The sequence below is a fragment of the Micropterus salmoides genome, unplaced genomic scaffold (genome assembly GCF_014851395.1).
Source record: "Micropterus salmoides isolate LMB-PRFRI ecotype aquatic unplaced genomic scaffold, ASM1485139v1 Ms_hic_scaffold_3, whole genome shotgun sequence".
In the NCBI taxonomy this organism is placed as follows: Eukaryota; Metazoa; Chordata; class Actinopteri; order Centrarchiformes; family Centrarchidae; genus Micropterus; species Micropterus salmoides.
Window position 1 is genome coordinate 26,678,482 of NW_024042261.1, and position 12,464 is coordinate 26,690,945.

At 39.4% G+C, this 12,464-nt stretch overlaps 1 protein-coding gene across 1 annotated transcript; it reads left to right on the plus strand.

Annotated features, from left to right (window-relative positions):
- The first annotated feature begins 3,261 nt into the window (after positions 1-3,261).
- On the plus strand, positions 3,262-7,608 carry LOC119882446 (extracellular calcium-sensing receptor-like). Its single transcript, XM_038692490.1, has 6 exons — positions 3,262-3,455; positions 3,668-3,965; positions 4,124-4,918; positions 5,100-5,327; positions 5,488-5,611; positions 6,704-7,608. The coding sequence occupies exons 1-6, from the start codon at positions 3,271-3,273 to the stop codon at positions 7,606-7,608; spliced, it is 2,535 nt and encodes an 844-aa protein (XP_038548418.1). The 5' UTR covers positions 3,262-3,270.
- The last annotated feature ends 4,856 nt before the right edge of the window (positions 7,609-12,464 follow it).

A 12,464-nucleotide genomic window follows, 5' to 3' on the forward strand; every position in this document is an offset into this window, starting at 1 on the left:
CACACATAAATCCATTGCTCCTTTCAACTGCTTTATACAAGTTGCATTCTGAGGTAGTAACAGACATATACTGTAAATGAAGGAATACCATTCGGCTCATTTAGGCATTATTTAATGTAAATAATTTTTTTCCATCTATTTCCCTACATGACAATCACTCCACCTTAATTGATAACCAGGTATTTCAAAGGTACCTGCATATGACAAGAAACACAGAAAGTTCTATTATTTCTAAATTATTTGTCACCCGACCCATGCCACACACCTCCGTGAAGCTAGGAGGCTCAGCTAGCATCTCAAACCGATCATTTTTATCCACACCAAACACACATCAAACACCAAGCATCTAAATAAATCTAAATATCACAACATAAATCACTCTGTAATTACTGTACATGGCTGCGCAAATTGCCTTCCACATATCTCTACACTCATCCTACACCGCAGTCCGACCACTCTAAAGAAAGTTGAGCTCCAACTCTGATCAGCTGTGTAACTCGTATCACTCAACTCACAAAACTCACAGAGTTATTAGCCGACTAATAATAACGACAAACACGGCAATGTACATTTACAGTTACAACCACTGATTTACTTTTGTTGTTTTTGGTGTTTCAGTCCAAAAACAGCTGTATTTTGTGTCAATAGAGATCGTAGTCGCGGGCCGCCATCTTGATGAGGTCAATGAGCTTTTAGCTTTCATTTCTCTCGTCCAATTGAAGGAGAGAAGAATTGCTTTGGGGAGATGGTATTTATCGGCCTCTGCTGGCCGACCCATAGGAGCTACACAGACATCCAGTTTACCAATCGAGTCGTCTCTTCAATACGAAGAGAAAGAGCCCACAGCCCTGTAGGATGTTCTGTTCTCAACTTGCGCGCCTGTAAGGCACGGGAGTACTTTTGGTCACAGGAATATTGATCAATATTCACAGTTTTGTTTATCAGTATTTCAATGTCTTGGAAGCTTTATGTTATTTGGTGTGTGGTTGTATGGAGAGAAATAGTGTTTTGAAGAAAACTCCTAATAAAAGTGAACATATAAACAGTAAATATGGCCAAAACATGGACATTCGCCTGGTACATTTTTGAAAAATTGTGGAATAACTGTTGTATATTAGTTTCTTTTCATCAAATTTACAGTTACAGTTGTATTCCAGGTGTATTAGAAGATATTCAGTTCAATCAATCAGTCTTTCAATCAATCAATCAATCTTTATTTATATAGCACTTTTCATACAAATACATGTAACACAAAGTGCTTCACACTATAGAACCATTTAAAATAGTTAAAATACTAAAAAATGAAATAAAAAGCAGGTCAAGCCCAACAATCAATCCCCGCCCCACCCAAAATACAGCTCAATTAAAAGCTTGGTTAAATAGGTATGTTGCAGTTTCATTATAATGAGTTGGATGATGGTTTTAATAGTGATATTAATATTAAAATATACTCTCTATATAGAATATAGATTTTATACCAGGCAAGAATGATAATATCGTATTTTCTTGCATCTCCATTTACTCTTAAATAGAAAAATAAATAGGTTCATTTACAGGTGAGAAATAGGTACAGTTTACAGTTCATATTCCTTAGGTTCTGACCTCTCAAAGGAGACCAGAATTATGCATCTAGGCCTAATGGTTGAGGAGTTATTACTGATTTATTTTGGGTATGTTATTTTCAGGTTTTTTCCAGGATAAACGCTAGGTGTCAGTTAACCCACAGTTCAACCACCAATTAATGGGTCCTTATCTCAGTTCAAATTTTCACAAGATTCCATATCTCAAGAAAAATCTCCTCTTCTGGATCCCAGCAAGTAAAAAAATACTAATTTTCTATTCAAAAGTTGTCCTACAAAAATAAAACTATGCGACGCCTCCTGCGTTTAATAGACAAGCTTAGTGTTACTCTGAAAACACCCGAGTTATCGCCCATAATCCAGCCGGTGCTGCTGGCAATCATTGCACTGGCTGTCAATCTGAAGACAGACTAGGCTCTTCCACTGCAGAGTTTGGTATGAAACGCCACCATAGATATAGAGAGCCCCTTATGCTTAAGCCCCATGGGACCTTATTTTAGAAGAAATATTTATGGGAGTCAACAGCAACAGACAACCTATGTTTGTATCTTGTTTGAACTGTACCCTGAATTATACATATGATTGTCAATTTAAAAGATAATTTTGATTGCCAAGAAAGTCACAATTTGTCGGAAAATAGTAAAGTAATATTTTGTTTTGTGCGAAACCGCTCAATGAACTATAAGTACATCTCTCATCTCATAAAATATACGCTTTAATGCTAGCTAACGGTCATTACTTGGTTGCTCGCCATGTCTACCACACATGATGCAGGCGCATGTGCTGATCGCTACAATAATTTCAGACCATAGATATCGGGGATGAGTAGAGTAGGGATATATTATTGATTCCAACTGTCACTACCTCAGCCTGTCTCTGTTGCTTTGTATGGTGTTACAGCAACTTTACAGTTTTGATTCACAAATACAAAAACCCACTGTACGCAACATGCCTAGCACTAAATGTCAGACAAAGTTAGTAGCTAGCTGGTGAACATGGAAGAGCATTTAGCAGCTAAAGAGTTGGCGGAGAACAAAACATAGCCTAGCTAAAGCTATTTGACTTATTCATCAGGTAGACATAAACATGACTCCAAATTAAAGTTACAATCTGCTTGGTCTGATATTAAAACATGTAGTTCCTTATACAATAGCCATATGATGTTTTTAGTATTGGTATGTTGTGTTTACAGTTTGTTGTACTGTCCCCAAGTGGCCTAACAAATAAAACAAAAAATTAGAATGCTTTTTTAAATAAGACTATACTCTTGTGAGGCATTTTGGTAAGCTTAAGGAGTCTAATTTTCTCAACTTTACAACAACTCCATCCTGCGTTATATTTTAATGTATAATTAGAAATTCAATTGTGGCTTCCATACATTTTAAATATTAATGTAAAAGAGAGAATACCTTTTCTACAACACAAAGCATATTCATATCTTTTGACAGTTACATGTTATACATAATATACTCTTTTTCTAGAGTTCTTCTCTTTGGGAAACTCCCTCCTTATGCCTCACTTTGTCGGTCCACAGAGATAAAACATCATTGTTCTATCATGCTCCTCTAAAATGTATATATATCAGTGCAAGGTTTTTGATTTACATTAAGCTAGAGTGAGTGGTTTAGCTCTCTTCGGCAGTATGACATCCACACAGAGGTGGCCAGAGCAGGGTTGGGCACTCTTACAGATGTTGTTGATGGCATCTGTCTCTCAGGCTGAGGAGCCAGTGTGCAGGCAGAGAGGGGATCCTGAGAACCCACAGCTATTTAAGAATGGGGACATTATGATAGGAGGAATCTTCTCTTTCCACAGCAGCTGGAAAAATAGACAGGATACTTTCATGCACAAACCACTGCCACTGGAATGTACAAGGTAAATATACAATATAAATCTTTTTAGATTTAAAATATTTAAGAGGAAGTGAGCATGATTCAAAAAAGGTGATTCAATCAAACTGTAAAGTAAGTTTAATCCTTGTTATGTGTAGTAAAACATCAAATGCTTTCATTTACTATGGTATTGTTTCTATTTCAAGCACCATTTACTTACAGTTCCAATAATTTGTAATAACTGTCTGCATCAAGTTTGCATTTCAGAGAGTTCCAGTTTGCCCAGGCTATGCTCTTTGCCATAGAGGAGATTAATAACAGCACAGACCTACTGCCTGGCATATTGCTAGGCTATAGCTTCTATGATGTATGTGGCTCAATTGCCAGAGGTGTGAAGGCTGCTCTTGCCTTGACTAATGGTAACGAAGTGGTACCTACATCCTCCGAGGCACCATGTACCAGACCTGCCCAAGTGCAGGCCATTATGGGAGACACATCTTCCTCTCCTTCCATGGCTACAGCTACTGTCATTGGACCATTTCACATCCCACTGGTGCGTAAAAAAGGTAAAAAATTAAATGATATTTGTGAAAAGGAATTATTCTGTAATTCTTCAAGCTGGTCATAGCAAAAGTGAATTGTAGTGTGCTGTGTAAACATGTCATATTTTACATCTTTATTTTGGGATATAATTTATTTATTTATTTTTAGATCAGCCACTTTGCAACTTGTGCTTGTCTCAGCGATAAAACCAAGTACCCATCCTTTCTCAGAACAATACCCAGTGACTACTACCAGAGCAAAGCCCTGGCACAGTTGGTCAAGCACTTTGGCTGGACTTGGGTTGGAGCTATTAGAACAAATGATGATTATGGGAATAATGGCATGGCCACATTCACAGAGACTGCCCAGCAGCTGGGCATCTGTTTAGAGTACTCTGTATCTGTATTTAGAACAGATGCACCAGACAAAATACAAAAGATAGTTGACATTATCAAGGCTTCCACTTCCAAGGTGATTGTTGCTTTCCTGTCCCCCTCGGACATGGATGTGGTAATACATGCATTGTCTCACCACAACGTGACTGGGTGCCAGTGGGTAGGCAGTGAGGGCTGGATCTTTGATTCCCAGACTGCAGCCATGGATAGGCATCACATTCTGGATGGTGCCATAGGCCTGTCTATCCCCAAAGCACATGTCAGTGGAATGAGAGAGTTCATGTTGGATGTGAGGCCGCTCAATTCATCTAGTAATTACATTTTTACAGAGTTTTGGGAGGCATTATTTAGCTGCAAGTTCAACCAGTCCAAGTCGTCAGCAGGGAATCACAGAGAATGTACTGGATATGAAGATCTGACTGGAGTGCAAAACAGCTTCACTGACATGTCGCTAATGCCTATATTTAATAATGTCTATAAAGGAGTGTATGCTGTGGCCCACGCACTTCATAATATTCTCAACTGTAATAAAACATGCAACAGCACTGTGCAGCTAGATCCATTCACGGTGAGTTGAAAGCCAAAGAATAAAGTTAGTGTTTTAACATAGTCACATTTACAAAAAAAATAAAATTTGAAAAACAAATTGTACAGTTTGTCTATCATGCTGTTGAGATATTGTGCAATATATACATTATTTATTATATGCCAACAATGATTGTCAGATAATTATCTATCTATCTTCTTAGATATTACAGCACATAAGGAAGATTCAGTTCAAAACGAAGGAAGGAGATGAGGTTTACTTTAATGAGAATGGAGACCCAGCAGCAAAGTATGAAATTATAAACTGGCAGCCAACAGAAAATGGCATTGTGGACTTTGTCACAGTTGGTTTTTATGATGCATCTTTACCTGCAGACAAACAGCTGAATCTGCAAAATAATTCTTTTATTTGGGCACAGAACTCAAAACATGTAAGCTACCATATGTTTAATTGTTGTTGTAATTGTTTAAGACAGTCTTTTGTAATTATTATAATCATATACATTATTAGTTGTTATAGATGATTGCAAAGACAACATCATGTCAAAAGGATGCCCTTACACTTTTCTTATATTTGTTTTGTTTATGCAGGTGCCTTTGTCAGTTTGCAGTGAACAGTGTCCCCCAGGAACTCGCAAGATTCTACAGAAAGGAAAGCCTGTTTGCTGCTATGACTGTTTAAGATGTGCAGAGGGAGAAATTAGCAACATTACAGGTATAGTAATAATGAATGCAAGTCTATAAGTTGTCATGTTCGTATTTAAACTTTAAGAAATGGCATAGTTTTTTATCTGATTCCAAGAGCATGGGGTGATTTCTAGCAGGGCACATATATGTAGTCTGTTTAGCAAACCAGATATCCTAAATTGAATGTAGGTGCATAAATGTACATGACATGTACATGTACAATATTAACAATCTTGAAAATGCATGTCAAAGTTAAAGCACCAAAGAGAAATATTTATATAACTCAAGTGTGTTTAAAATTTCCCCAGTTTCATTGTATTGTTCATTGTAATCATATATTGACTACGTTTACATGCTGTCAATATTTGGGTTATGTTCGGGTTAAGGTCACTATTCGGGTTTCTGAAACATTTGGGATAACCCGTTTACATGCGTGAGCAGAGAGAGTTACTCCTGTATACATGGAATTTGTAATCAATTGGCACTACCCCGATGTAAACGGCGACGCACGGTTAACGTCTGGACGTACGGAGAACCTTAAGACGCAATATGCGTCATTTCCGATTCTTCTTCATGTATGTATCCAAAGACAACAACAACAACAGCAGGCGGACGGATAATGAATAGTTCGGGGCAGATAGCGATCGCCTTTGTTTGCGCTTTAGTGCTGGTACTGACCCACCAGCAGCACTTGACACTACTGTGCCTCGCCATGTTTACCTCATTTACTTCCGTATACTGCACGCGGGTTTGGCGCATACAAGAAGTTCCTCTACTCAAAAGACCAAGATTCCTTGCGAATAGAACATGCGCAGAACACAAATCACTATGGGGATATGCCGATACGCGTTTACATGACAAAAAATTTGGGTTAGAAAAGGATTACCCCAGCTATAATATCCCGGTTTTTAAAATCCGGGATATGAGCATATTTTTGCCGGTGTTTACATGGCCGTTCGTGACCGGGTTATTGCTAATATCCTGGTTTTGAACGGGTTATTGGCTGCATGTAAACGCAGTCATTGTCTGTCTTAATAATCATAGAAAAGATTTAACCTAGAGTCAAAAAAAGCCAAATGTGCTGAGCTAGTCTAACACTTGCTTCAATATTATTTTTCAGATTCTATCACATGTGTGCGATGCCACCCTGAGTTCTGGTCAAATGACAGAAGAGATGCCTGTGTAAAGAAGGAGGCAGAGTTTCTATCATATGAAGAGATTATGGGAGCACTGCTAACTGCTGCCTCCCTATTTGGAACATGCATGACTGCTGTTGTGGCAATTATTTTCTTCCAAAATAGGCCGACTCCTATTGTCAGGGCCAACAACTCTGAGCTGAGCTTCCTGCTGCTCTTCTCCTTGACCCTGTGTTTCCTGTGCTCTCTGACATTCATCGGTCGGCCCTCTGAGTGGTCCTGCATGCTGCGACACACAACATTCGGGATCACCTTTGTCCTCTGTATTTCTTGTGTTCTGGGGAAAACAATAGTGGTGTTAATGGCCTTCAGGGCCACACTTCCAGGTAGTAATGTGATGAAATGGTTTGGGCCTGCACAGCAGAAACTCAGTGTTCTGGGTTTCACTCTTATACAAGTCATCATATGTATCCTCTGGTTAACAATTTCTCCTCCTTTTCCCTTTAAGAATGTTAAAGAGTTCAAAGACAAAATCATCTTAGAGTGTGCTCTGGGCTCAGCTATAGGCTTTTGGGCTGTACTTGGTTATATAGGACTTCTGGCCATTTTATGTTTTATTCTTGCTTTTCTAGCTCGGAAATTGCCTGATAATTTCAATGAAGCCAAATTTATCACCTTTAGCATGCTGATATTCTGCACAGTATGGATCGCTTTTATTCCAGCATATGTTAGCTCTCCTGGGAAGTTCAGTGTTGCTGTGGAGATATTTGCTATCCTGGCTTCAAGTTTTGGACTTCTCATTTGTATTTTTATTCCAAAATGTTATATTATCTTACTGAAACCAGAGAAGAATACAAAAAAGAATATGATGGCGAAAGGGGGTCCATAATCTTCCTGAAATATTAAAATAATATAGTGGCAAAAGCATTCTAGAGCTATTACAATTTTTGTAATACTTTGAGCCCTGACGCCCCTGGTACGCGGGCAGTGAGAGACATTCCGCGCAAAATGTTTTTGATGAATATCATGTCCGATTCTTGTATTACATCACCCTATCCATGTAACACACATCCGTGAAGCTAGGAGGCTCAGCTAGAATCTCAAACCAACCATTTTTATCCAAACCATAAACACATCAAACACTAAGCATCTACATGAACTTCAATCACAACATGCGTATATTGCTCTGTGAACATTGTACATGCTGCAGTTATTGATATCCAGATATCTTTCATCTCATCGTACCCATCTGTCCGACCACTCTAAACAAAGTTCACTCAAATTGCCAAACTCATTGACTAATTAGCCAGATAACAATTATACATATAGCACCAAAATATATACAATTACAACTGCTGTTTTCACAGTTTTTACCCCAAAAATAGCTCATAAGCTTGCAAAATCAGCTTCTGCACCGTCGTCTTTGTTTTGGGCAAAACCTCTCTAAGCTCTGCCAGCTTTCTTCCAGCTTTGACTGCTGCAGAGGTAGTGTTGCTTTGGAACACATGGTCTTTATCGCATCTGGTAGCCGACTCATGCATGTGAATTGATACAGATGTAGGATGTTCGTTTCTCTAGTTATCGGCCTGTAAAGCATGGGAGTTCTTTCGGTCATAGGAATATTGATCAATATTCACTGTCTTTCTCAATATTTCAATGTTTTGGAAACTTTATTGTTACGTGGTTGTAAAGACATAAATAGTGTTTTTAGAAGGGTATGGAATTTTAGGCGATTTTCCTGTAATCTATCTTTTATCTGTTTTTATTTAAACTTATATTGGACTGCTGTAGTATTTTTCCACTTTATATAATTTTATTTGTGATATAACATTCTGATGACGGCATGTAAGACAATTTAATATACAATCATATCAAACAATATATATAATTAAGTTCAAATAAATACATTCAATGCAGTTTATGGAATTGTAAACAAAGAATAAAATCCACAGTTTCATGGACAAAAAGTCTTTGTTGTTCCTTGGTTTCCTGAGGCTTGAGTTCAACATGTCAACTTCCCTCGTTGTTAAATGTGCATAAAGCCCTGCCATGAGTTACAGAGCTGACTGGCCCAGCCCTAAGAGCAGAGCAGAGCTATGCCATTGTTGAGACTTCTCTCTTGGTTCTTTTTCGTATAGGTTTCATAATTCAATTCAATTTTATTTATATAGCGCCAAATCACAACAACAGTTATCTCACAGCGCTTTTCATAAAAGAGCAGGTCTAGACCGTCTATGATGCTATTTACAGAAGCCCAACAGTTCCCACCAAGAGCAAGCACTAGGCGACAGAGGCAAGGAAAAACTTCCTTTTAAGAGGCAGAAACCTCGAGCAGAACCATGGCTCAGGGTGGGCGGCCATCTGCCTCGACCGGTTGGGGTGAGAGAGAGAGAGAGAGAGAGAAAGAGAGAGAGAGAGAAAGAGAGAGGGATGTAAGAAGAGAGAGAGGGGAGGGAGGCAGCCTACACAATATACACACAGAGGTACAGACAGTGAAGGTAATGTTGCTATAGACTAAATGAAAGATGGTACAGATAGTCTGTAGTCGTTTAGTCCAGTGGTTCTTGGTTTTTTGGGGACAGGGATGATGGTGGAGGCTTTGAAGCAGGCTCGCACATGGCATGTATACTCATCCATATTGTAGGTAGCAGTCCTGAAAACATCCCAGTCAGTGCAGTCCAAACACGCCTGGAGGTTCTCTACAGCTTCACTGGTCCACTGCTTTCATGTCCTCACTACAGTTTTAGTTTTTGTCTATATGCAGGAATCAAGGGAACCATGGCGTGGTCAGTGTGTCCCAGTGGAGCTTGAGGGACGGCGTGATAGGCATTACTTACTGTGGTGTAGCAGTGATCCAAAGTGTTCCCCTCTCTGGTTGGACACTTTATGAACTGTCTGTATTTGGGGAGTTCATTGGCAAGCTTTCCTTTCCTTTCTCATAGATCTCCAATGCTAGCTGAGAGGACAAATTAGAGCTCAGGACTCTAACTGAACAAGACAATGTAGGGAGGTGGGAGCTCTATAAGAGGGAATGAAAGAGAAGAGGAGGCATTATAGCTGTTCATTTGTTAAGATGTGTTGAGTGCTTATTATAAAATTGGTTATATATATAAATATTATTTGATTTGACAGTCCGTTGTTGATTAAAAACATATGTTACAACTATACGTTATGGTACTGAATGATAACGCAGGGTAGTCGTTTTGATGTTCCAGACCTTTGCTTCGGGAAATTTTCTCTAACTGGACCTCTTTGAATTCTAATTGAATAATTCAATTCAATTCAATTTTATTTATATAGCGCCAAATCACAACAACAGTTATCTCACAGCGCTTTTCATAAAAGAGCAGGTCTAGACCGTACTCTGTGATGTTATTTACAGAAGCCCAACAGTTCCCACCAAGAGCAAGCACTAGGCGACAGAGGCAAGGAAAAACTTCCTTTTAAGAGGCAGAAACCTCGAGCAGAACCATGGCTCAGGGTGGGCGGCCATCTGCCTCGACCAGTTGGGGTGAGGGTGAGGGTGAGAGAGAGAGAGAGAGAGAGAGAAAGAGAGAGATGTAAGGAGGAGAGAGGGGAGGGAGGCAGCCTACACAATATACACACAGAGGTACAGACAGTGAAGGTGATGTTGCTATAGACTAAATGAAAAATGGTACAGATATTTATAATAGTGTTAATGGTAACCATCGTAATGTTAATGATTATAATAACAATAATAACAATAAGACTAGCAACAATAGTCGTTGCAGCAGAGGGTGTCGAGTAGGAACACGGGGGCAGCAGGTGACCCGCAGCCACAGCTCCAGACTCCACAGCTCCAGAGCCAGAAAACCTGCAGGAAGTGATAGGAGAGAGGAGAGGGACGAGAAAGCCTACCAGAAACGGGAGAAGTTGTGTTAGTAACATGCAATAATGGGATAAGGTTGCATACAGAGGGAGAGAAAGTAGAGGAGAGAGGAGCTCAGTGCATCATGGGAAATCCCCCGGCAGTCTTAGGCCTATAGCAGCATAACTAAGGGATGGTTCAGGACTACCTGAGCCAGCCCTAACTATAAGCTTTATCAAAGAGGAAAGTCTTAAGCCTACTCTTAAATGTGGAGATGGTGTCTGCCTCCTGAACCCAAACTGGAACCTGGTTCCACAGGAGAGGAGCTTGATAGCTGAACGCTCTGGCTCCTAGTTTACTTTTGGAGACTCTAGGAACCACAAGTAACCCTGCATTCTGGGAGCGCAGTGCTCTGGTGGGGTAGTAAGGTACTATGAGCTCTTTAAGATAAGATGGTGCCTGACCATTAAGAGCTTTGTAGGTAAGAAGAATGATTTTAAATTCTATTCTGGATTTTACTGGAAGCCAATGCAAAGAAGCTAAAACAGGAGAAATGTGATCTCTTTTCCTGGTTCCTGTCAGAACACGTGCTGCAGCATTCTGGATCAGCTGAAGAGTCTTAATGGACTTTTTCGAGCAGCCTGATAATAAGGAATTGCAGTAATCCAGCCTAGAAGTAACAAATGCATGGACTAGTTTTTCTGCATCATTTTTAGACAGGATGTTCCTGATTTTCGCAATATTACGTAGGTGAAAAAAGGCGGTCCTTGAAATTTGCTTAATGTGAGACTTAAACGACATGTCCTGATCAAAGATAACTCCAAGATTCCTCACAGTGGTGCTGGAGGCCAAGGCGATGCCATCCAGGGAAACTATATCTTTAGATAATGCGTCACGGAGGTGCTTAGGCCCCAGAGCAATAACTTCAGTTTTATCTGAGTTTAACATGAGAAAATTACAGGTCATCCAGGTTTTAACATCCTGAAGGCACATTTGAAGTTTAGCTAACTGATGAGTTTCATCTGGCTTGATCGATAGATATAACTGAGTATCATCTGCATAACAATGAAAGCTTATGGAATGTTTCCTGATAATATTGCCTAAAGGAAGCATATATAAAGTGAAGAGGATTGGTCCAAGGACAGATCCTTGAGGAACTCCATGAGTAACTTTGGCGTGCATGGAGGACTCATCGTTAACATGTACAAACTGAAATCGATCTGATAAATAGGACTTAAACCAGCTTAGAGCGGTTCCTTTAATGCCAATGAAATATTCCAGTCTCTGCAATAGGATCTGATGGTCAATGGTATCAAATGCAGCACTAAGATCTAATAAAACCAGTACAGAGACAAGTCCTTTGTCTGATGCAATAAGGAGGTCATTAGTAATTTTCACCAGTGCTGTCTCTGTGCTATGATGAGCTCTAAATCCTGACTGAAAATCCTCAAATAAACTATTGCTCTGTAGAAAGTCACACAGCTGTTTAGCAACTGCTTTCTCCAGAACCTTAGAGAGAAATGGAAGGTTGGATATAGGTCTATAGTTGGCTAAAACATCCGGATCAAGTTTGGGCTTTTTCAGAAGAGGTTTAATTACAGCTACTTTAAAGTACTGTGGTACATAGCCTGTTGATAAAGATAGATTGATCATATCTAGTATAGAGGTGCTGACTAAGGGTAAAACATCTTTAAGCAGCCTAGTCGGGATGGGGTCTAAGAGGCAGGTTGATGGTTTAGATGAAGAAATTATTGAAGTTAGTTGGTAAAGATTGAGGGAAGCAAAACAGTCTAAACATGTATCTGGTTCTACAGCTGTTTCTAAGGTTCCTGAGTTAAGAGATAAGTCGGTGCCAATTGAGGGCAGGTCTTGGTGAATTTTGTCTCTAATAGCTAGAATTTTATCATTAAAGAAGC